Genomic DNA, 24,717 nt, shown 5'->3' with positions numbered 1-24,717 from the left:
TTTTTTTTTCCTGAGGAAAAAGAATCTTTATGAGTCTTTTATGTTGCCCTTGGTAGAGTGCTGTGGCATCACAGCTCACAGCAACCTCAAACTCTTAGGTTTAAGTGATTCTCTTGCCTCAGCCTCCCAAGTATCTGGGACTACAGGCACCTGCCCCAACGCCTGGCTATTTTTGTTGTTGTTGTCATCACTGTTTAGCAGGCCCATGCTGGATTCGAACCTACTACCTCTAAGGGATGTGGCCGGTACCCTAACCAGTGAGCGATGGGTCCCAAGCCACCAAATTTTAATTTCTAGTGACAGAATTGCAGTCCCATCTGGGGCATTGCTGACCCACAGCGATCAGACAGAGCTACAAGCATAGCAGTGCAAAGCTGCTGAAACACCTGCGTGTGTGCAGGAAGGAGTCTTTGTTTTGTAAGCATTGATCTAGGAGCAGGCAACCTTCCAGTGGGAAGTTCGTACGTTTTATGGGCCTCGAAGACTCTGATCTATTGTTATTGCACAAAAGCAGCCAGAGATTTAAAAACCAAATGGGCATAACTGTGTTTCAATAAAACCTTACTTAGAAACACTAAAGTTTGAATTTCCCATAAATCTCCTATGTGATGAAGTTGTATTCTTTTGAAAGAGGGCATGTGCAATATTCTCATAGAATAATGACTATATCAGAGTAATTGGGGTATCCATCACGTCTAGCATTTATCATCTCTTTGTGTGAGAAATACTCCAATTCTGCTCTTTATTATTTTGAAATATACATTAAATTATTAACTCTGGTCACTCTTTCATGCTACTGAACACTAGACCTTATTAATTCTGTACCCATTAACCATCTCCTTTTTCCCCCTCCTCCCCCCAACCTTTCCCAGACTCTGGTAGCCATTTTCTACTCTCATAAATATGTAAAAATCTTATGTATCTGCAGCAATTCAGCATTCAGAATATTTTTTAAAAAGCATTCTTAGATCACAAACTATACAGTCAGGCAGTGGGCTGAGATTTGGCTTGCGTGCTGCAGCTTGCCAATGCTAGCTGTAGACGTTTTCCGTAAGAAACCATGGAGAGAAACCGCCAGTAACTGGCCTCCTTGGGACTTGTGAACCGCCGAGGCATGGACAAGACTAGTCGCCTCGTCTTCTGAATGTTTTGCTTCCTTACCAGATTCTGCAGAATTTGTCTTCACTTTAAAAAAAAAAGTGTGAAATGTGAGGTTATACATATTAAATACCTAAAGCCGGAGGATAGTGGCATTTTCTGTGTATCATGAGCACTCATAAATACTGATCTCTAAGACTATCTTGAATGGGTTCAATTTGATGTAAGAGTATATGTGATGTCTGATATTTTTGAATAAAGAAATTCCACCCAAGGGTGATTTAGAGTTTAATGTAAAATTTTCTGGTTATATATACATACCTATAAAATATAGGTAATTCCAAATGCTTCGCAGTTACCTTCATAAAAATATCATAACAGCATGAGCACTTGTGTTTTTCCCCCCTCTTGTGGAAACTGTCATCTCAGAGAGATGGTGGATAGTCGGATAGTCTTTGTCTACCCTGCAGTCCTGACACTTTGATGGGATTAATTTCAAGCCATTCTCTACTCCTGATTTGATGGGTGAAGGTTGGATCTTTGTTTTGTCATATGCAAAATAAAAAGGTTGGATTGGTAAATTTCTAGATTATCATCTAGCTCAAATAACCTGTATGCTTATAGAATAGTCTCTGTGTGTATCTTTCCTGACATTCAGTGTTTGCTTGTAGCAGTGCCAGAAAAGGCAATGTGACAAGAGTGACAATACATACCTTTTGGGGAGTTAAATGTGTTCAGCTCTTAAAAGCTGTAAAGCAGGAGTGTCCACTTTGCAGCCTGTGGGCCCCCTCCTCATTTTACGAGGACTTTTCACTTATTCGTGGTGTTGGACATCATGAAAAGTATGCACAGACCTTGTTTTTTTTTCTTTTCTGATCAGCTTATGTTAGTTTTTTGTACTTAATCTGTGGCCCAAGACAACTTTATTCTTTGAATGTGTGGCAGAAAAGAAAAAAGGTTGAACATCCCTAGAGAGGGTCAGGTTAAAACTGATTATCACTGTTGTTCAGTGAACTTCTTTATACTTACTACAACCTTTACTTTTTATTTCTGCCGGCATTGGCTTGTTGGCATTTGGGCCTCCTTCTGTTTGAAAATCACCTTTGAGAATCATGCATAATTGAGAAAAGTGACATGAACTTCTACATGTGATACATATTTTGTTTATATTAAAAATATCGAATGTGGCTTGCATGGAACCACACTCCATGTTATAATGTATCTAACATGTATGTATAAAAGGATTTCTATTATTGGCTTATTTATCATTTGCATGTGGTCTTACTGAGATAAGATGTTACCTTCAGATGAGATTTTGCACAATAGCATTTAATAAGTGTTGGTAGTGATTATTCAGTGGGTTTGATGTGGTTGTATATGGGACGGTGAATCATGCTATCTATTTCTGAACAAAGAAATAACAACAAAGTGTGACACACAGTTTAATGTAAATTTTTTTATACACATAGTATAACAGATAGTCAAATCACTTAGTAGTTAGGCTGTGCAACATCATCATTATTATTTAATTTTTCTCACCAAGGGAAAATGTCCACTAACCCACATAGCAGGTACTTTCTAGAAGCTAGTTAATAAAGGCACCGATGATGCTATTAAATCCATTGATGTCAAAATATTAGTTAAACCAGTTGCTCTGGCAGGAAGGAAATACTTATATTTTTTGTCTAGTATTAGAATATTATAAAAGTAACTCTCTTTGCATGACTTCTTTTGATATTTTTGCTTTTTATGGAAAAGGTATTCTTTAAATCTCTGTCTCCTTAATGACCATTTAAAAAAATTCAGTCTAATCAAGTATCATCTCAGTTTAAATCCCTTAGGTTTCGACTAATAATGAAAAGTTAGTATTTATTATTCTTTGCATATACCACTTCAGTTTTTATAAAAAGTATCACAGTAGGGACCAGGGTATATACATACACACATATACATCTTAGGTATCACTTTTGATAAGATGATTATATCAGGTTGCTTATTCTTTCTTAATTGTTTATGAAAAAATTATGGCCAATGGTATATTTTAAAAATTGCAGGTAGATATTATTACACGATTACCCATTTTGGCAAAACTACACATCATGGATTTTGTGTAGTTTTGTGTGCAGAATGGCAGTTGGATGCAGTGTGTTCTGCTTCTATGGGTTAGGTTAATTTTCTACATTTAAAGATACCTCTCATTACTGGAAAAGTCAATAAAACTTTTTGTAGTTTTCTATTACTTTTTCAAGAGTCAATGTCATTCCCTTCATTATTGTTTAGTCAGTGTTAATTCTTACTTACATAGCGCTTTCACTTAAGGAATTATGATCCCCGATGGATTGAAATATTTACTCCATTAATTTGTTTACATTGGAGTTTCTTCCCGGGGGTCATCACTGTTCTGTCCTTTTTTCCTGTTTTCCTGAGACGATGTTGCAGAATTGGGACACTTCAGCATACTTATCAAGGAATTTCTGAAGGATTTGCAAAGGAAAAAATAGATGAATGGGTCCAGGCACGCGTTCAAGGACGTTAGCCACAAAGTGCTCTCCTTCACGTAGAACAGAGTATTCTCAGCAGCACAGTCAAAGACATCCCGAGTTTGGCTGAGGGTGTAAGGAATTCGGGCAAAATGGAAAGGCACAAAACAAATAAAGAATACAGCAATGATAATGAACACTTTGACATTCACCTTTTTCCGGGGGACTTTGCCCGCCCCCCTTGTTCTTATATATGACCTGTATAGTTCTTTTGTAATGAGGGTGTAACATACAATGACAATTAAAAAATTAATCCAGAAAATGACTTGACAGATGTAATTCACTATTTCATGCCAGACCAGACCAAACTCTGATTTCAGGAAAGAGCATTTATTCACATTCTTGTCTCTTGGCCTCCTGTTGGTCAGAATCATGTTAGGCAGAGAGATGAAGAACATGAAGGCCCAGATGAGCACGGAGAGAATCTTAGCCCCCAAGAGATTGCTGGGATTGGCTGTCTGAAATGGCCTCGTGGTCTTCTGGTAGCGATCAATTGTTATCAGTCCAAGGAACGAAATGCTGATGTACATTGTGAAGTAAAAGATGACGGAGGTGACTTGGCACACAAAGGTTCTCAGTGGTCCCGTTCCCAGTTTGGCATCACTAAGAATTTTGAACGGAAAAGTCAGGATCATGAGAAGGTCAGAAATGACTGTGTTCTTAAGGAAAATAATAAAGTTTGATTTACTGCGGATTTGAAAGAAAATCCTCATGGCCAGGCTGTTTGTGATGAGTCCAACAAAAAACAGAACAGTGTAGAGCAGTGGGAAGAGCACCTGGGTGATTTTGTGGTCTCTGGTGCACAGACTGCTGTTCCCAGGCTCCGAGGTGAGGTTGTTGATGGCCTGCATTTCTTCTCTGCTGCCTAGAAGAGGGAGGGAGGGAGGGAGGGCGGTTATTTTCAGTCTGAGGTTGTTTATTTTATCATCTCTGTGTTTAAGTTTTTTAGACACAGCCTCCTCTAAAAATTGAGGTATCTGATCTCTATTTCAGCAGTTAGAGGCACAGAAAACTGAATCTCAAAATACTGCACCTCTACAAACATTTTGTCCCTGTGAAACTGTCTGAAGTATATTATGTGGTTGTGGATACTTTGTATTCTTTTCATCTTAGTCAAAGCCCACTTACATATAAAAAGCTAGTACAGGAGTATTTGGGCAGAATATTTGTAACAGAAATACAGAAAAGAGTACTTCACTCTCTTCTGGCCTCGTTTCCATGCCTTCTGTCTTTGTTAGTTTCTATTCGCAGTGATTTTTCTTACACCATCCTTATTCCTAAGCTTCCTTTATTCTAGTGCCCTCAAAGTATTTGAGAGAGAAGGGACTGATAATAACCCTCTACAATTTTTAATTTAAAAAAGGTAAAGAAATTGGTGTGACTCGCCCTTTGGAAAATTATTAAATAAATGCTGAATCAGATTTTAAAAAAAAAACCAAAATTATTTTTTTTGTAATTAAAAGGTATTCTAGCCTCTATGTTACTAAGTCATCCATTCAAAAATTGGCCTCATTTAGACTCCTGATTTAGCTTCAGATATTTTACCGTATATATATCTTATTTCCAACTTGTTCCATGTATTTAAAATTACTACATACATTAAAATTATCTTTTATTTTTATTTATAAAGATTGTCTATTTTTTGAGACTTTGGAAAAAAAATAATAAGAAGTTAACTGATGACTCCATACTGAACCTCAGAGTCGAAACATTGTATAATAGACATACTCTTATTTGACAATGTGAATGTTACTTTTTTTTGCATCATTATTATTACTATTGCTCAATAAAAAAAAAAAAGAGACACAGACAACTTGGGGCTGCTCTCAGAAACCCCACGTTGTGAGACTGAGGCAGTCGCTGGTCGGCTCTTCAATAAAAGGACTCCTCTTTAAATTAAAAAAAAATACTACATACATTTACCTAGAATATCATTAAGTAAAAATTGTAAAGTAGTAATACTATAAGGATATGTTCTATGCATATATGGTTATCAGTTGGCATTCCTTACAACAGTCAAAACATACTTTTTAGATTTATTGGAGTGTATAATGGTAGTTATAATAAAATATCAAAACCACATTCTTGGCAAAATGACATTTCTTATAATAGGCAGCTTTAAAGTGGAGTAATAATTAACTTGAATATGCTGTCTGGTATCAAAGTCTTGAAATTCAAGATGATATTTGTTATCTTTTTATTCTACTGAAGTCAAATGAAGCTTGTTCTACTTAAAATATTATTTCTGATAATCAAACACAGTAGCATTTAAAGCATAAATATCTAAATTAAAAAGAAATGATTTCCATGCAAAAGATTTAAAAATGACAAATTCTCCCACATGTCAATGGAATTATTTTTTTCTATCCCGAATTCTTCTAAATAAAACAGTTAAGAATCATGTTGTTACAGGATGGCTTCAATTTTCCACGCCTTCCCTCCTGGTTAGCTATTTAAAAGGAAAAATTAAACAAAACCCAATATTATATAACATCACTGATTTTAACCATCTTGCTGTTGTATCTGTGTATTCATCCCCTAATTGTTTTAGAAATTCTGCTTTATGAATTCTCATTTTACATAAGTGATATAACAAGTATTCCTGACATCAAGAATTTCAGCTCCCTCTATCTATATTTAAATCCTATTTTATACTCACAGTAAAATAAGTAAGGCCATTTGTATTTTATTTCCATTCTTTGTATAATTTTTCTTGGTAAAGAACTTAATGATTGTCTCTGGCATTTTAATTTTTATTTCAAGTACACGCATGCATTGATACTGTTATGTAAGGCATTCAATTTTAAGAAAAGTTGGGGAAAAATGTAGACAGGTATCATTCCATAAATACATAGACTTGTCAAATACTTCTCTATTAACATTACCTGGTTGCTCTGTTGATTCTGAAGGATTTGAAGATATCCAGTAAGTGGTAGTTAATGCAACCTGCATCTGTTTTTTTCCTTTTTATTGTCTAAGTCTAGTTGTCACACCTCTTGGTGACAGATAATTTGCCGAGTCTTCATCAGTAAAGTCTTCAGTGCTCTAGAGAGAAATAGAGGAAGAGAGAGGAAGAAGAGGTCTTCACAAGCAGCGATTACCTTCAAACACTGCGGACTCAAGGCTGTGCAGACACTGAATTTCTATTTGCCTGCTTTTCAGACTTCTGCTTTTATTTCCTGGGAAATGTGGGGCAAAAGTGGCTGAGAAGTCATCTTTTAAAAATCCATTTAAAATCTCTCAGCTTTTCACCGAAACCTGCCATAGAGTTGATGATTTATAACTTGCAGTTTTTTAAAATTATTTTCCATGCAAATGATAAATCCCAGTTGAGATCAAGCCTTCAAAGTCTGTTTTCTGAAAGCTGCAAGCTTGGTTTTTTGATGGTTATGTACCTGAAAAGAAATGCGCTGACCATTGGATGATTTATTTCCTTCTAAGGCATAATTACATTAACTCAAAATGTGTGCTGCTTGGGGATGTTTAGTCTCTTACCCTTTGTGTCCCCCCCCCGCCCCCGGTTAATAATGTCATAATTTTAAATCTGTGTTTGATTAACTCCTTTGTAGGTGAAACAGTTTCCTCCCATTATAAATTATCAGATTTCAGAATTACATTAGAAAACCAGCAGGGTTACATCCATTGCCGGCTTATTATATAAAGCGTCCTTCATGCTTTTCTTAAATAGAATTTAAAAACAATCACATTTTTTGTCTTTCTTTTTCCCTGCCTTTGAGTTTTAGGAAAATACACCATTGCACTATGACATCCTTGTATCACCATTATGTTCAGGTCTTTAACTTTTGAATCAAAAAGGCAAAGGCTATGGTATGGGGGAATTGAACAGGAAAAGATTTTGCTGCTTCATTCTCCTTTGCTGTGCTCACCTGTGCACCCCTCTCCCATGCCCACTGATACTTTGAAATGTAATGTTGTCCTCTTAACAGTAGACTCCTTTGGATAGATGCCTTTTCTATGAACCCAGGGTTTGGTTATTCTGAGTTTGGGGTATTTCTACATCTTTAAATGTTAACTATCTTCTATAGTTGCTGGTAAAACACAAAGCAGCATCTCAGCATCACCTGGGAACTGGTTAGAGATGTACGTTCTTGGGTATGAGCTTAGTGTATGAGAAACTCAGAGGTGCTCTAACCCTTCACCTGAGTGGTAAGGAACCTTCCCTGTGGAGCTCAGCAAATTGTAATTTGAGGACCACTGATTTTAAATGGATATAGTCATTTTCTTGCCATTAAGAATTTGAAATCAAGCTGCGAATTTCAGTCATCTCATTGTAATTGTCAGTTACATATCCTGACCAGTTGATCATTTAGAGGGACTAGTTTGATATTAAAGTCTTAGAAAAGTTTGTACTAAGTTATTTTTATTTTTAAATTAAATGTTTGTAAACAAATCTTAATTGACTTTTCTTGTTGGAGACTCACAATTATACTTCTAAAAGAACTGTTATGCTGTGTACACTTCAGAATAATAATTGGCATTATGTAATTTCTTACTGTCATGAATTAACTCATTTTATTATCCCAACTATTCTCTGTAGTAAATACTATACCCTATTCTTTGGATGATGGAACCTGAGGATCAGAGGAGTGAAGTTAAATGGAGAGTTTATTTTAATTGTCTTTTCTATGATTTTAACTTACAACCACACACTTCTTTGCAAACCAACTCAGATAACATTTTTTTTTTAAATTGGAGGATCACTGCTAGTTAGATCACTTGACCCTTAAAAATCATTAACATCTTTTAGTGAAAAGTGTCTCAGCTTATGAAAGTTTATTATCATATGAATAAAAGCACATTAAATGATATTCTTTAACCTCTTATTAATAAATAACATCAGCAATACTGCTTATAATTATGTTACTATTTAGAACAGAACTGAATTTGATTGATTTGTGTTTTTACTAAGATTGAGATTCTAAGAAAAAGGAATAGAATTTTTACTTTTCAGTGGTTCAGTTGGTTTATTTATCTCACCAAATCTTCTAAAAGTCGTCTACCCATCTGAGAATATTTGCTTCCAATGGGATTACTCTAAACTCTGGGTTCTTGTAGAACTAGTTTTGGGCTGGAGGGTAGAGATGCTGTAATCAGGATATGTGTCTAGCTCTTAGTTTTTTTAGTTCTAATGGTTTATGGCTCTAAACATTGTCATTTTGACATTAATGAGTACTTTGATTTAGGGCATGTGTTTGAAGTAGTGCAGAGTTATGTGAATTAGGTTGACTTTATCCATCAGAGTATAGAAATTTAGGTTAGATATACAACAGATTCTTGGACATCGGAGTATTTAGCGAAAGAGAATGGTCTCTCTTGTGATTAAATTATGTGACAGTCTAGTCATCAGTATTTTACTTGAGAGAAAAGGACTAGAATATATGTAGTTAAACCCTCATCAGTCATACTGTGAACTATAAGTTACTGTAGAACAAAGCCTTCCCTTACAAATCCAGTTATGTTTTTCTGCTCTTTTCTTTTTTGTGTGATAGAATCTCATCCTATTGCCCTGGGATACCCACAGCAACCTCAACCTCTTGGGCCCAAGTGATTCTTCCATTTCAGTTTCCCAAGTAGCTGGGACTACAGGTGCCCACCACAATACCAGGCTCATTTTTCTTTATTTAGTAGAGATGGGGACTCATTCTTGCTCATGCTGGTCTTTAACTCCTGACCTCAAGCAATCTGCTTGCTTTGGCCTCCCAGAATGCCAGGATTACAGGCATAAACCACTGTACCTGGGCAGTCTCCTATTTTCTTAATTTATAGAAAAGGTACTTTAGTTCAGTTACAGTTATTAATGAGAAAAAGATGCTCATTTCCTTGTTTTAATTTCTTCATCCATGGGCATGGTCATTCTTCCTCTCCAGCCCAAGTCTTATTCCTATTAGAACATTTATTGGAAGTTATTTTATTTTAAACACAATGGTTTGGTATAGTGAGAGATTCCACCAAAAGAAAAGTTTTGCATTTTAATAAATAATATTTTTAATGAACTAAATATGTTCTTTTAAGAGACTGGTTTTTAGAGATGAGGTAGGATATTACTTCATGATGTATACTGGGTTTGCATTAAGCATACTAAACTACAGACCATTGGAAGTATGAAATGGTATATTTTGCTTTCTCAGAAAGAAAAGTACGTCTGCTTTGTCTTTGTTATGGAAGAAAGGAAGCACGTTCAGAATGAGATTTTATTTCTCCTTGGGAATATTAGTAATTGTAAAATTCTATGACTATTAGAACATTGTTTAAATATCAGAAAAAAATGAAGAAGTTGATGGGAGAACATACCAATCTTATCTCACCACTCATCACATTTTTGTCAACACGCATTTTAGCAGCATTTCTAATCACTTAGTTTAAACAAATAAGGATGATTTAAAGCAGATCTATAATTAACTTCCTTTCTCCTTTCTTAGGGCATTTGTCTCAAGAAATCTATTTTAATTCCTGTAGTACACTAAGTCCACCAGCGTTGGGGGCATACATCCTCCTAGTTTCTTCATCAATTAAATTTTTGTGAATATGAGATAACATCCGAAGGAAGAAAGTAATTGATTTGGAGCATGAGGCTTTCAAAACTCCGTTTACAGAAAAGATGGCTGATTTAGCCCAAGGCCAGCAGGTGAGCTAGCGTAGAGGAGATGCTTGCCTTCTCCTATAATAGATTCTCAGCTGGCATTTTTCTCTACCCAATAAACATATCCTTCAGGAATAACCAGTAGAGTAATATCTGGGTGCTCATTTCAGATTCTTACTTTCAAAATTAACACCAACTTAGAAGAGTAGAAACCATTGATCCTTTTGGAAATACTTGGCACATTTTCTTGGGTTGACTTTATTCTGATTTTGTGTAAATTGCTATTTAAAGACATGTACATTTTCGGCTTGTGCAAAAAAAATTGATATAAACAAACCTTACAGTTTTATGGAAAATAGTATAGCTTTGTCTCTACCTGTTCACTTTGAAGCCTGGTGCAGTAATAGCTATCACAATTTTCCTGAAACTTTTAAGTATAAGAAATAAATAACGTCTTTCTAGCCCTTGTAGAGGTTCACCAGTCATTCTCTTCTAGCTCACTTCATTCTGTTTTTGCTTTTCTGATCCCCCACCCTTTGAACTCATGACGTTGCTTCTTGGCCTATCTCCCTGAGCATATCAAGCTCAATGAACCCATTTGAGCTTCTTCGAGTTTCTCATCCCCAAATTTCTCTTTATTTTCACTGATTTTCCCTTATTTTCTTTGTTCAGGTCTAAAGGGCTTTCCTTTTTTTATGTATATTAATCTGTGCAAAGGCCCTTTATCAATTAATCTGCTCTTCAACCTTGATTTGCTCTGTGGAGATGTCCCCGAGACATCGGTTAGAAGCAAGAGTGCAATGTCGGTTATTGTAACCAACTTTCTCTTTCCTCTCAAGCTCTACTTCTTCATGCCCAGCTCCTGGCACACGTGGGTCACTTCCCTCCCTTCACTGTTTCCCCATCAACTCTTACTTCAACCCCTTGTTTCCTGCTTTCTGCCCCATCACTTTAGCAAAACTTCTGTTTTAAGGTTCACATGTCGTTTTTTAAGTAAACAAGTCGAAGAAGTCATATCCATTATGACCTCTTAACTCCACTTGACCTTGTCAATGGCCCTCATTTTTATATGTCCCCTTGCCTTTCTGTGACCTTGCCTTATCAGTCTGTCTTATTAGAGTGACTGTGCATCATTTGATGGCTCATTTACTCCCTTCACCAGCTCATCCCCCTTGGCTCTTTTCTCCCAGAGAGAAGATGAAAACTTTGCATCCCTTTTCAGGACTTGATGTGTTGCTCTTATTCCTCACCTCTCACTTCTGCATTAGTGCCCACGTCAAACCAACTGTTACACAATCACAGTACATTTATAATACATTTCAGTCTCCTTCAATCTCTCTTACCAACTCCTTATGGTTATAGGTAAATTCAAGAGCTCTCTGTGCTAATATCATATTCCTAATTTTCCTCCAATAAATTGTATCTATTGGGTGCATTTTGACTTTCTATGAGATGCACATTTACTCACTGGATTCAGATGCCTGAACCTCTTCTAACTCCCTTCAGATACCTCTTGCTTTGGCTTCTTAGTCTTCATTTTCACCGCTAAGACTTGGTTGACCCTGTAAACATTTTTATTCTTTCTGTCTCTTCCCTTCAGCTCTCTCCTCACTCACCTATATCAGGGTAAGTTTCCTACAAAACTCATTCTTATTATCTTCATCTCTGCCCTGTTCCATGTGCTATGTGTTTGTTCACCAGTCCACTTACTCTGTACTTAATTTAATAATCAAATATTAATTGCCAACTCATTGCCTATTAAGTAGAATATAAAAATGAATACAATATACGTGAACTCTTTTGCAAAATTTGCAGGCTAATGGGGGAGACAGGCATTAAATAAATACCTAGAAAATAAGTGGATTCTACTTTTAGGAATGCACATCAGTGAACTGGAGTGACAGAGTGAAAGACCTGACGCTATTTGTATATCGTGTTTCAGCAAGTGAAATTGAGGCACCGAGAGTATTTTAGGCAGAGGAAAGAGGAACAGCAAAGGAAGGAAGTGCCCTAGGGCCTTGGGGAAATATTGAGCAATGCCGTACCCAAGGGTGTGGGGTGTGTACAAGAGAGTCTAGAATATGAATTTGCAGGAGTGAGCTCTGTGTCCAGTGTGGTCCTAGCATTTTATATACGTTAAGTCTCAAACATTTTCACCAAAGCGTTACCAGAAAGATGTGTTACCCAGTTTTCCAGAGGAAGCATCTGATGGTTAGAAAGGTTCATTGTTTGGGATTTTGGAGTTGGCAAGTGGCAGAACTAGCTTGTGGTCATAGCTCTCTTAGCCCCCAGCTAGGGCTGTTATTGATGGTGCAGTGTGGGCCCCCCCGTGATCCTGCGTGGTTGTGATGAGCGTGGATCTTTCCAGGCTGCCTTCCATTGTCACCCCCATTTGGACTCTAGGTCTGGGGATACTACTCGTATACTTCCCAGAATCTGTGTTCTGGGGAAAAAAATAGAAGGAAACACTCATCCTTCCATTTTCTCAGGGTTTCTAGTATCTTGTCTGGCCTTAAATACCACATGAGCAGTTTTGGAGTAATCTTGCTACATTCTGTTGATCACCCCTCACACAGACATTTACATCGGGATCATTAGAGATGTGTCTTAACTAAAAACAGTGGCCCAGGCACCTTCCCAGCACGGCCTAGGTTTGTACACTTTTCTCAATGCTCTGCTTTTCCTTCATAGGACTTATGTGCACACATTCTGCCAGACAAAAAGAAATGCATCGGGAATGCTCTGTAACAACTGTATAAACTGGAGATCCGCACCCAGCTCAGCTCATTCACATGTGCAGTCTCCTGTGAAGTTGATTTTTATCCTACAGTTAGGTCTATCTTTGGAAAATTTGGGAGAGATTCAGATACTCAGAATGTTAAATAAGAACAGATTCTGCGGGAAATTTGCTCATAGCTTTTTTTTTTTTTCCTCTCTCTCTTTAAAGAGGCATTTGAACGCTTGAAACATTAAGAATTATTTGGGAGTAGAGGTGTGGCAAGATAGATGGGAAGGAGTTAAAAATGTCTAGTTCTGGTAGCATTGAATAAAAGGAACCAGTGCCATGGGAAGTGGTGGCAAACATGTGCCTGAAAGAGACTGAAAGCAAAACGACCGAATCAGAGAGAAAACAGGCTCCTCATTTGAGGTTGCAGCCGTAAAATTCCACTTTGTGCAGAGTACACGTGGGAAGTACTCCAGGGCAAACGCCGGAGCTCTCCCCGCCAAGATTCTTGCTGCTTGTTGCAGCCACTGCTGATCCTGAGCAGGCTGCAGTCTGTTTCCTCCACAAGAAGTTCTGTTCTCATGTCAGGTCCTCAGGAAGTGAGATAGACACTGATAGGAAGGGCAAGCACCTGGCCTGGGGGAAGCTGTACAGAGAGTAAGGAGATGATACAGTGTGAAGGCTGCAGCTAGAAATTCACTACGAAAATGGGAGATGTAAGTAAGATCCAAGGGAGAAATTAGAAGAGGAAAATCCAAACCCTGGGATACGAGAGGACTACTTAACTTTGGCTGAGGACTGTGTTCAGTGGTGTGTGTATGTTTTTGTTATGCTGTAAATAATTTGCGTGTGGTGGAAAAGAGCCATGTCTGGATTCGCTGTGCCTCTTAGGTGGAAGTGGCGAGGTGGTCCGGAAGGGAAGCTTGGCGGTGTCAGAACATGTTTGCATTTATTTTTAACTGTTTATCTCCCACCTAATGAGACCTCCACGCTTCATTGTTTTGTAATTTGGAAATAAACACGCTTGTATCTCACATAGTCCACTTGGAAGTAAAGGGAGTCTTTTTTTCTAAAAATGTTTGAGGATCTTAGCATGATCGTTTTCCTATATATAAACTATTTGTTACTGCTGTCTATGTATGGATGTATATATATATGAGCAGACTGACATAGAAATAAAACTCCCATTAAAGGAAAAGTACGTCTAGACAGTTGATGTGCAGTTAAGACCACGTTCAGTTTTAAACAATGAAAAGTTTTTCAGTAGCCAAGACTTACTCTGCAGGGTCCACCCACACCAAGTGCTTCTACTTACATGTCAGGTCAGTTGACACTTTTTTTGGTTTGTTTTTAACTTTAGCAAGATCCAAACTGGAAAAACAAGGGTGTTGCCAGCGGAGGTAGAGATGAGTTGAAGGGAGGGCAGGATGCCACCACCGCAGGCCAGCGTGGAGAGGCTGGGGTTAGAGCCTGGCAGGGCTGAGAAATGCAACCCCACCCCTGCAGCCACGGGTCTCAGAGTGCATTTTCTGTTTTCCAGGATGAATCTTCAAGTCATGAATGTAACCAGCGCACAATCCTTCTCTATGGAGTTGGCAAAGAGCGGGAGGAGGCAAGGCATCAGCTGAAGAAGATTACCAAAGATATCCTGAAAATCCTAAATAAGAAGAGCACCACAGAGACGTCGGGGGGTAAAGGGCCTTCTTGTGTTTGCTCCTATTGAGCTGTCTCTCGTCTTCCCCCTGGCAGCCTTTATCACTGTCCCCAGAGTGTTTCCTCCCCCAAATGACTGTCCCTTTAAATGTGAATAAGCACATTTAAAATTTTATGACCTATTTTTCCATTTATAGTCATACTTGTGTTAAAATACTATCTTCTGTAGGTAGATAGACGCTCTACTCTTGGGTACTCTGTAAATTTTGTACAGTAGCAATACATGAGTTATTGAAGGACAAGTTGGAAACCCCCCCTAGGCTAGAAGAGGTCCACTTCCTATTTCTTTATGCCATATTAATTAAAAATCATGCTGGTGTATTTGCCGGTTTTGAAATACAATTGCAGTAGACAGCGATGGTCCCATACGTCACTATGTGATTTAAAATAACATAGACAATTGGGTCTTTGCCCTGTACTGCCTTCTTTATTTGGAATGCTCTTTCCTCATCCTTTTCATATAGTTTTTATAGTAAAGCTGTGCCTTTATATTATGTCAGCACATTGCATAATTGGAATTTTGTAATTATCCACTTCATATTTGCCTAATTACTCCTTTCAGGGTTTATTTCGTTATGCATGCAGATTACTTAAAACATGATGTCATTTTATATACTCTACTACCACCACTGGTGTTTATTTTTCTAATACTGAAATAATATAAAGAAAAGAAATTTGCGTTTATCCTGTGTAAACCACATTCTTCCCACACATGGCGTGAACCATCTCTGTGTTCTTTAGAACAATATGCTTTTGGGGGGATCTCTCCACGGGGGATCCAGACTTTAGACAGTAACTAGATCAATTGCCAGAGCTTTTCCACACTAGATCTTCCCAGGAGGAAAGTCAGGTACAAGGAATGACAATTAAGTCCATGAACTCGTCCGAGAAAAAGCATTATCGACCTCATTGCTGAATATCACTGTGGTCACCAGATGGCCCAGGGAATACTTCAAAGGAGACGTAGTGAACTTAATTGTCAGACCTTGTGCAAACAAATGCAAATATTTTACCTTCATAGTCAACAAAGGTGCACACACAGAAACATGATTCAAGGAACAGCATGTTTTTCAGATACAGATGGTGTTCTGTGCATCACATGTTGGAGGTTGTAGGCCTTAGTGCATGAAGGGAGAGCTACCTTCATGTCATGATATCACATTTCCTGTTTCCCTTCCCTCACCAGCTAAGGACCTTGAGCAGCACTGGCTCTCTGGGGGGAGAGCTGAGAAAGGGAAACGAAAGCTTCTGTTCTTGGCTTGTTGTTAGTAAGCTAGAAAAAAAGGTGCTCTGTCTAAGAAAACTGTGTATCTGTCATTTTGCTGTTTTTTCTCTCTTAGAGAAAAGAGGAAACAGATTACATTAGGAAGGTTGAATTTAGAAGCCCTCCAACTAGCTGGCAAAGACAATTTGAAACTGCTTTTGATATTCTTGGAAGGAGGGGCATTTTAAAGGTTCAGCAATACCCATCTCATCTAAATTACTTTTAGACCTTCTTTCCAGATGCTGTACAATTTGGGGTTTTAAAGGCTGAAGGAGGGTGGGAAGGGGAAGGAAGTAAGGTTTCATTCTTTTCTGTGAGTCCGCTTACTTGGCTTGACATGGTTTTTAATGCCTTGCTATAAAAACGCCTTTTTAATCTTCGTACCAGCCCTTAAGTGGGCGGTTCTAGCATATTAACTCAAGAGAGAATCATTGTCCTGTTATGCTTTTTCAGATGTAGGTTGAGTTCCCTATCCAAATGCTTGGGACCAAAAGTTTCTCAGATTTTGGATATTTTCAGATCTTGGAATATTTGCATATGCAAAATGAGCTAGCATGTAGTTGAGAGTCAGGCCTTAACATGGATTCATTTATGTTTCACATACACCTTATACACATAGCCTGAAAGTAATTTTATTTTTCCCTTGGGGATGTTTTGTACCTGTTTTGTTTTGTTCAGACAGAGTCTCACTCTGTCAGCCTGAGAGTGCTGTGGTGTCATAGGTTACAGCAACCTCTAATTCTTGGGCTCAAACAAGAGTTAAGCCTCCTGAGTAGCTGGGAATATATAGGCACCCACGACAATGCCCAGCTAGTTTTTTGTTTTTATTAGAGAAGGGGTCTTGGTTTTGCTCAGGCTGGTCTTGAACTCGTGAGCTCAGGCAATCCACCCACCCCAGCCTCTCAGACTGCTAGGATTACAGGTGTGAGCCACCACGCCAGCCTTAACACCTGTGCACTCTGTCACGAGTTGAGGCATAGAATTTTCCACTCATGGCATCATGTCTATACTCAAAAAGTTTCAGATTTTTAAGCACTTCAGATTTAGGATTTTTGGATTAGAGGGATGTTCACATAGAAACACCACTGTGGAACAGCATTTGGCAGAGTATTTTTGTCTTTTCTTCATTTTAGATAACATTCCTTTACCAGAAAGATGTTAATTTGTGATATAGTGAGCTGCCTTCTAGTAAACAGTTTTAGTTTTAAATCACTATTGAAAACATGGTAGATGCACCAGAAGATAGCTAATTGTACTTCAGATTAATGGAAATTTGCCCACTTTTCTTTTTTTCCAGCAAAATGAGGCCTGGTATGGAAAACAGAGCTTGTGTTGGCATGTGTTTGCTTTCTAGGAAAACATAAAAGTAAAATTGTGAGGAATCAACTCAAGTCTGGCCTTACCTAGGGAGATTTATAATCTAAAGTTTAAATAACATTTCTGGTTGAATTGTCAAATTCACTTTCTGGAGGTGTTGGTGGCTCAGAACCGTAATCCTAGTGACATGGGACGATTGTTTGTAGCCAGGAGTTCAAGATGAACCTGAACAGTATCACTAGACCTTGTTTATATAACAAAAAAGCTGGGACTACTCAGGAAGCTCAGGCAAGAGGATCCCTTGAGCCCAGGAGTTTGAAGCTACTGTGAGCTATGTGATCTTTCCTCTGTACTTCAGCCTAGATGACGGAGCAAAACTTTTATCTCTCTCTCTCTCTCTTTTTTTTTTTTTAAAGGTTAATTTTCCCATTGTATTAACTAGTCATCTTTTTTGGTGTGTCTTTTGAAAATTTTAATGAAGTTTACCATAACAATCTTTAAAACGTTCAGGACTTAAAGATTTCTAAAGATGAAAATCAAAATTAAGCAACAAAAGAGCAGTAATATATGCTATGAAAGCAAATTTAACATAAAACAGATGAGGACAGTCTCTGTATTATGGCATTGTTACTTATGTAAATATCGTTAAAGTATTTCATTGAGAGCCACTACTAATTTCTTAGAGTTTTCTATTAAGTGGATATATATATAGCCAGGAATCAATTACATCTTTTTACATGAGGTTTGAAGAAGTTAGCAGTAAATGGAGCTTATTAACATAAAGAAAAAGGTGCATTTGGGAAATCTTAGGTGGATCACCTTCCTCGAGTATGTTGTTTTTGTTTGTCTTGGTCCCAGAAAGGACTGAATTCATACATTAACTCCACTTCTAAAGTATTTTGTACACAAGGCAATTGATGTGAGCTCTTCCGCCTTGGGTCAAAGTTGTTGGTAAATGATATTTTAAACATGCTCATGACATGTGAGCAGCTGTGGTGAAGGCCAAATTCCAGGCATAATTTGTACTTTTGAGAGTAGATCCTTAAAAAGAAGGATTAATGAATGTATTAGTTCTTCTTCTGCCAAAAATGGTATAGGCTTGTAGCTGCTGTTACTACAGGACCTTTTAATTCTGATATACTCTGTTTTCAAGTTTTATTTCTTTCTTTATTTGGTTTTTGGCGCTAAACAATAATTACTTAAAAGACACGTAAAAAGAGACATGTCTTTGGATATTATATTACATTTGCTGTTGTTAAGATATATTTGAGTTTAGTGAAATCTTGTTCACTTTTTGTGTCTTTAACAGTGAAAACCGTCAGGTGACATTTCTTTTCTGAAACTGAATGTTCCCAAATCCCAAGGCAGTGCGAGTTGTACAGCACTTGTCTTTTAACTAGTTAGAGAATTAGAGTTAGAAATGACTTTAGAGATCATATATAGTCCAGCTTTCTTTGTTTTTAGATTTATCTTTGTAATTACATATATTAAAAATGTTTAAAAAGAGCTTTGAATCTCTTTTTGGATTTTATTGAAGGAAAAAAAAACTATTAAAACAAGAGTCCATGAGGAATAAGCAATGTAATAAGCAATGTTTAAGTGAAATTTTCTTCAAGTTTCTTAATGCCGAATTGACAAATGTAGCACTTTCCCATATAAAGTGGAGTGAATTAATTTCTTGTTGCCCTTAAAGTTAAGAATCATGTCAGTATTTTTTAAGGGGGGCGTAACGTATTAAACCGTTTCAGTGAATATCAAGGTGAGTCCCCCAAAAAGGTGCCAATTATGTGAACTGAGGCTGATTGGGTCTCTCCCTGCCTTCATTGTGCATATCGTCTTAATTTAGAAGTCATTTAGTTAGGAATGTTCACAAAGGCACATTAGCTAAAATTTAGCACCCATTCACTAGAATGAATAAATGGCAGTATAGTCACACGTTGGAATACTGTGCACAGTGAGGATTAAATTTTAGAACACATTAACATTATTTCAACAGTAGGAATCAATCTTGGAAGCATGATACCGAGTGAATGATGCCAGAAGTGAAAATCATCTAATGTATAACTCAATCTATGTAAAATTACAAAGTGGGCAGTAGTAATTCCACACGTTAGAAGTCAGGACCTCAGTCCCTTAGGGAGGGAGAAGTCACTAGGGAGACTGGCAGGGTTTCTGGAATGTTATTTCGTGATTTGGGTCTCGTTACCTGGGTGCATTTATTTTCTAGAAAGTCAAAGCATTTGTGCACTTTCTGTATGTGTGTTAATCCTCAGTAAAAGGTATGCATTAAAAAAGTCCAGAGCTCCTATGACATGGTAAATAACTTATCTACTTTATATTTTCCTTAGGTGGGGATGATGGACAAAAATCTAGGAAAAACAAGCAAGAGGCATTTCCAACCTTGGAGACTGTGTTCACAAAACTCCAGCTCCTTTCGTATTTTGATCAGCATCAAGTCACCTCTCAGGTAGTCATTTAAAGCTGATTTATTATGCATTTGGAATAATCCTATTAAGGGTTTCTTTCATGCTATATGTTTTAAGCCTCAGTTGGTTTAATAAATACATCTTATTTATTACTTATTTATTTACTGTTGGGCAGTTCATTTTTAAGTGATTTATCATGTAAATAGTTTTGCCTTATAATGATGGTACTATATAAGATAATCCCCAATGCAATACTTAAGTCATCAGTTTTTGGTCCTGCATTGCTATTGATAAGGGAGAAATCTGTTGACGACTGAAGTTAAATATTATACAACTGAAAATTAACCAAATACGTTTTTCTTTATAAATCCATTGATATTCAAATAGACATTCTCAAAGTAACATTTGTAGCCATTCTTCAACTTCAAACCAGTAGGACAGTCAAGACCTTTAATGACAAGTTGTGATATTTCTTCAAGTTATAGTTGTTGTAAGAAACTTACTTGATTAGTATATTTTCTTGGTTTCTGTAGTAGTGTGTTTTAACTTTCATCTAAATAGAATTAACATAAATTCAGATGGTTCACTTATGAAATTAGAATCATTTACCAAAGTAAAAGGTTGTTTGGAATATTGATGTTATGATTATTTTCACCATTATTTGCACAGATCTCTAACAACGTGCTGGAACAAATCACAAGCTTTGCCTCAGGGACGTCCTATCATCTCCCTCTGGCTCACCACATTCAGCTCATCTTTGATCTCATGGAGCCAGCACTGAACATCAATGGACTAATCGACTTTGCTATACAGGTGTCAAAACGGCCATATTTCTCTTATGTTTAGGAAAGCAAACCTACCAGGCATCTTGCAGTTTTCAGTCACCCAGGTGTTGTGCATTAACACTGTCTTAAGGACACAGCACCTTGTTCGCATAACTCAGACATTCTGAACGAACGCTGGACAACTAGCAGTTTAATTGTAGCTGTGTTTATAGTTCTCTGTTACGTAATTACAACTAATGCTAAAATACATATTGTTTTAAAATGTTAGAGGTTTCGATGATTTTTTGGTCTTTTATTCTTTTACTTAAGGAAAGATGAAAGTTTATTTCCTTTCTGTAACAGAGTATATTTTAGATTAAAAGAAAGAGAAACTTTTGTAATTTGATTTATCTCAGTAGAGTCCTTTTTTTTGAGATGGAATCTCACTCTATTGTTCTGAGTAGAGTGTCATGGCGTCATTGCTCACAGCATCCTCAAACTCTCGGGGTTGAGCAATCTCCTTGCCTTAGCCTCCCAGGTAGCTGGGACTGTAGGCCCCACCACAACACCTGGATAGTTTTTCTGTTTTTAGTAGAGAGGGGTCTGGTTCTTGCTCAGGCTGGTCTTGAATTACTGAAAATTTCTGAGCTCCAGCAATCTTCCCACCTTGGCCTTCCAGCGTGCTGAGATTACAGGTGTGAGCCACCACGGCTGGCCACTTATCTCACTATATTTTTACATTGTATTTTAATTCATTCATTATCTCCTGGTATTAACAAATAGAAAGATGACTTAGTTTCCATTGCTTATTCCATAGGAGGTGTTAACTGCTAATAAAAAGAAAATAATGACCAAATAACTTCTTTTTAGAAGGGGAAAAGGGAGGAAGAAGTGAGGAGTGAGGCTGTTCTCTAAAATTATCCAGTCCAGAAATGTGTACTGCCATAAAGTTTCAGTAACTTATTTCCGTACCGAGTACTTCCTGATTATATGTATCCTGGTGTCTAGACAGAACAAGAAGTCTGTAAATTAGAATAGGAGTAAAAATTAAAAAAAAAAAAACCAATTAATTGGGGTGTGTTTTCTAAAGTTATATTAAGATGGCTCAGTATATTCATGGTTTATTAAATATCTTTCCTGTCCCGTTTAGCACCTACATTTTTATGCAATCTTTTTTCTTATCATAGTTGCTAAATGAACTGAGCGTTGTGGAAGCTGAACTGCTCCTAAAATCCTCCAGCCTGGCAGGAAGTTACACAACGGGACTGTGTGTCTGCATCGTGGCTGTTCTCAGGCGGTATCACAGTTGTCTAATCCTGAATCCTGATCAGACAGCCCAGGTGTTTGAAGGGTTGGTATACAGATGTTTGGTTTCCCAACTGTGATGAAACATTATGATAGTTTTAAGATAAAAATAGTTTGTCTCAATAAAAACATAGTTAAAGAGTATTTGGAGATTCAGGCATGTTGGGTATGTTCTTTTTAATGAGGTATAATTTCTTCCTCCCTTCTTCCCTGCCTTCCCTCCCCCTCATTTCTGAGAGTATCCAGCATCATGGCTTAGCAACAGTGAACACTTGTGAATTCTTCGTTCATATGATTTCAGTTATATTCAGAGACTCTGACACCACATAAGCTTTGCATCTTAGACATTTTGGTCTTCAGTTTCATTTGTCTATTTAGAGTTACCCTAAAACAAATGACTTTCTTCATTCTTAGTCTTTTCCGTTTTAGCACTAGTGAAGCTGGACTAAGGAATTACCAAACAGCCCCCATTAGAGACTAAGATTAAGGGGGCCAGAGCAGTCCAAGAAGCTCTCGAAAACCTACTTAAACTGCTTTTTGTCCCCTCCCCACTTTCTTGTGAAGTTCTTAAAAAAGGACAGCCTATTTTTTCATCTTCCTCCATTTTTCCTCCTGTGCTCAAAAGAATCATTGGGTTCTTTGGTTTCATGTACCTTTAAAAAAGAAACAATCTAGCATATGCAATCAGTTTATACTTTATTCTTGAGTGGGGTCAGGTTACCAGAAGCTCTTCTGGAGGAAAAGGGAGTGCTTCATTAGGAAGTAAAGGCAATGTACATTAGGAGTAAAATCTGATAGTGAAGTCTGACACAGGCCCAAACCTTACAAGAATAAGAAGATACTGATCCGAGGATTAAGAAAATACAAAATTAATTAGTAACCTTTACCTTTTAATTTTTGGTGTCATTCTTTAGGTCCAAAAACTGAGACTTGGGCTTGTTATATGTAGTGATTGCTGAAGTTATGTACCCAATCCCACCTACCTAAAATCTCACAGATTTTTATCTTTCTACCTTGGACAGAACAGACCTCATTCATGCTACCTAATCTGTATCTTACCTTGGACCTTATTCATGCGACTGAATCTGTATCTTACCGTCTTTTTTTCTTTTCTTTTTTTTTTTTTAAAGACATAGTCTCACCTACTCTGTTGCCCAGGTTAGAGTGTCCTGGCATCATCCTAGCTCACAGCAACCTTACACTCCTGGGCTCAAGTGATCCTCTTGCTTCAGCCTTTCAAGGAACTGGGACTACAGGCCACCAGATGGGGCCACCACAAAACTTGCCTAGTTTTTTCTTTTGTTAGTAGAGATAGGTTCTGTTTCTTGCCCAGGGTGGCCTTGAAGTCCTCACCTCACGCAGTCCATTCACCTTGGCCTTCCAGAGTTCGAGGCTTACAGGTGTGACCCACCCTGCCCAGCCTCCGACTTTTTAGCATTTACTTTATGTCATAAGTCCTTTTTCTCATTACTATTATTGTACTTATGTGGATAATTATACTGGTTCCCATGTTTCATGTTTTCCTTGTTTCTGACACATCAAAGAAGTTGAGGAAGTATTGATTGCTGTATGAGGGATTCCTAAGAAACTTGGCTGGTACCTCCTAAGGTCTCCTGCTTTTCCCTGAATAGTGGAGAGAGGTCTGGTCTGGGATTCCGAAGCCCTGAGTTCTGCTCTTAACTTCTGCTGTGAGCTGGCTCTTTGCCTTTGAGCAAGTCACTTCATCTTTCTGCACCTCAGAACCTCTTTGTGCAGTGAGGAAGGTGAACCAGATGATTTCCGAAGCCCTTTTCAGCTTTCATCTGAGCCACCCGTGATGCTATTAGGTGTAGTGTTATAGCTGAATCTTGTAGCAATGCTTAAGATGGTAGCAGAATCAGACTCACAGATGGGTGGATGGACCACTAGCGTTTATTTCTGTGCTGCATGGACTTGTGTGTCATATGAACTCTAGAAGTTCATATGTAGGAAGAAGCCTACAGTTCTGATTGGTGAAAAATAATCGCACAGAACTGGATTAATAATGGTACTTCTGAATTAAAGGACTTATAGAGAATGCTGCTAAACAGAAGGGTCTATATCTTCTTATGTAAAATAAGAAAAATGTATTTCTTGTTTACTGAACAAGGGGAACGTGACTCCAAATCATGAATTCATCAAGTCCATGCCAGAAATAACTCATACTCTTGAAAATGGATGTCCCAGATTTACCAATTTGAAGACTTGCTCCTTTACAAAGGAGTAAAGTTGGAATCCTGCCCAACTGACTGAATTTTTGAATGTTTCTACTGAGAGAGATTCTCTGCTACAACTTTCTTTTTTTGTCTTTGTCATAGCAACTTAATAGACGAATTCCTCTATACCCTCCTTTTATGAGGAGGAATTTCCTCCATTGGTTTTGGTTCTTATTATCAATGACAATTCTCAAGAATTTTTCTAATATCTAGTATTTCTGATATCTAGTATTGTATTTAATTATTCCCTATTTGCTGTAAAGATAGTTTCAGTAATCTGATAGCTTTTATTCGTGGACATGTCCTCATTCTGAAAGAATCAAATGGTAGCATCCGTCTTATCCAAACTCCTGTCTCATTTCTTCGTGTGTTTCCCCCCCAGGTTATGTGGTGTGGTAAAGCACGTCGTCAACCCCTCAGAATGTTCCTCTCCTGAAAGATGCATCCTAGCCTACCTCTATGATCTCTATGTCTCATGTAGCCACCTCAGAAGTAAATTCGGAGACCTCTTCAGGTGGGTAAAAGAAAATCAGAAGAGAAATGGGATCAGGCCGGTGCTTGTTACAGACCCCCACCAGCACTGGCATCCTTTTTAATCATGAAAACTAATTATAATCATGTCCGTTAGACAACAGTTTTGATATATTCAAGATTTCCTTAAGATGAATATGAAAATACATAATGGCAATAAAAAATAGATCATTACACAATATAAATTTTTTTTTTTTTT

General features: G+C 37.5%; 2 protein-coding genes across 3 annotated transcripts in view; one reads left to right on the top strand and one right to left on the bottom strand.

The window, feature by feature from the left end:
* MED12L (mediator complex subunit 12 like) overlaps positions 1–24,717 on the top strand; it is a 322,246-nt gene that overhangs the window by 233,753 nt on the left and 63,776 nt on the right. Inside the window, exons 14-18 of the mRNA XM_012812967.1 lie at positions 14,505–14,655; positions 19,607–19,725; positions 20,354–20,497; positions 21,636–21,799; positions 24,370–24,501. Coding sequence (XP_012668421.1) covers positions 14,505–14,655; positions 19,607–19,725; positions 20,354–20,497; positions 21,636–21,799; positions 24,370–24,501 — 710 coding nt within the window. The remainder of the gene's footprint in view (positions 1–14,504; positions 14,656–19,606; positions 19,726–20,353; positions 20,498–21,635; positions 21,800–24,369; positions 24,502–24,717) is intronic.
* P2RY12 (purinergic receptor P2Y12) lies at positions 3,335–6,687 on the bottom strand. 2 transcript variants are annotated; one of them, XM_003802187.2, is made up of 2 exons: positions 6,519–6,687; positions 3,335–4,499 (listed from the first exon to the last, which is right to left on the bottom strand). In XM_003802187.2, the coding sequence occupies exon 2, from the start codon at positions 4,487–4,489 to the stop codon at positions 3,464–3,466; it is 1,026 nt and encodes a 341-aa protein (XP_003802235.1). In that variant the 5' UTR covers positions 4,490–4,499; positions 6,519–6,687; the 3' UTR covers positions 3,335–3,463. The 2 variants fall into 2 exon arrangements, with proteins under 2 accessions (XP_003802235.1, XP_012668428.2); XM_012812974.2 differs by having other exon boundaries at positions 3,442–4,503; positions 6,524–6,628.

The sequence above is a fragment of the Otolemur garnettii genome, unplaced genomic scaffold, assembly GCF_000181295.1.
Source record: "Otolemur garnettii isolate 467f Iridium unplaced genomic scaffold, OtoGar3 scaffold00236, whole genome shotgun sequence".
Lineage (NCBI taxonomy): Eukaryota > Metazoa > Chordata > Mammalia > Primates > Galagidae > Otolemur > Otolemur garnettii.
Note: the sequence above shows the minus strand (reverse complement) of the source record. Positions and strands in the feature narration are given on the sequence as shown.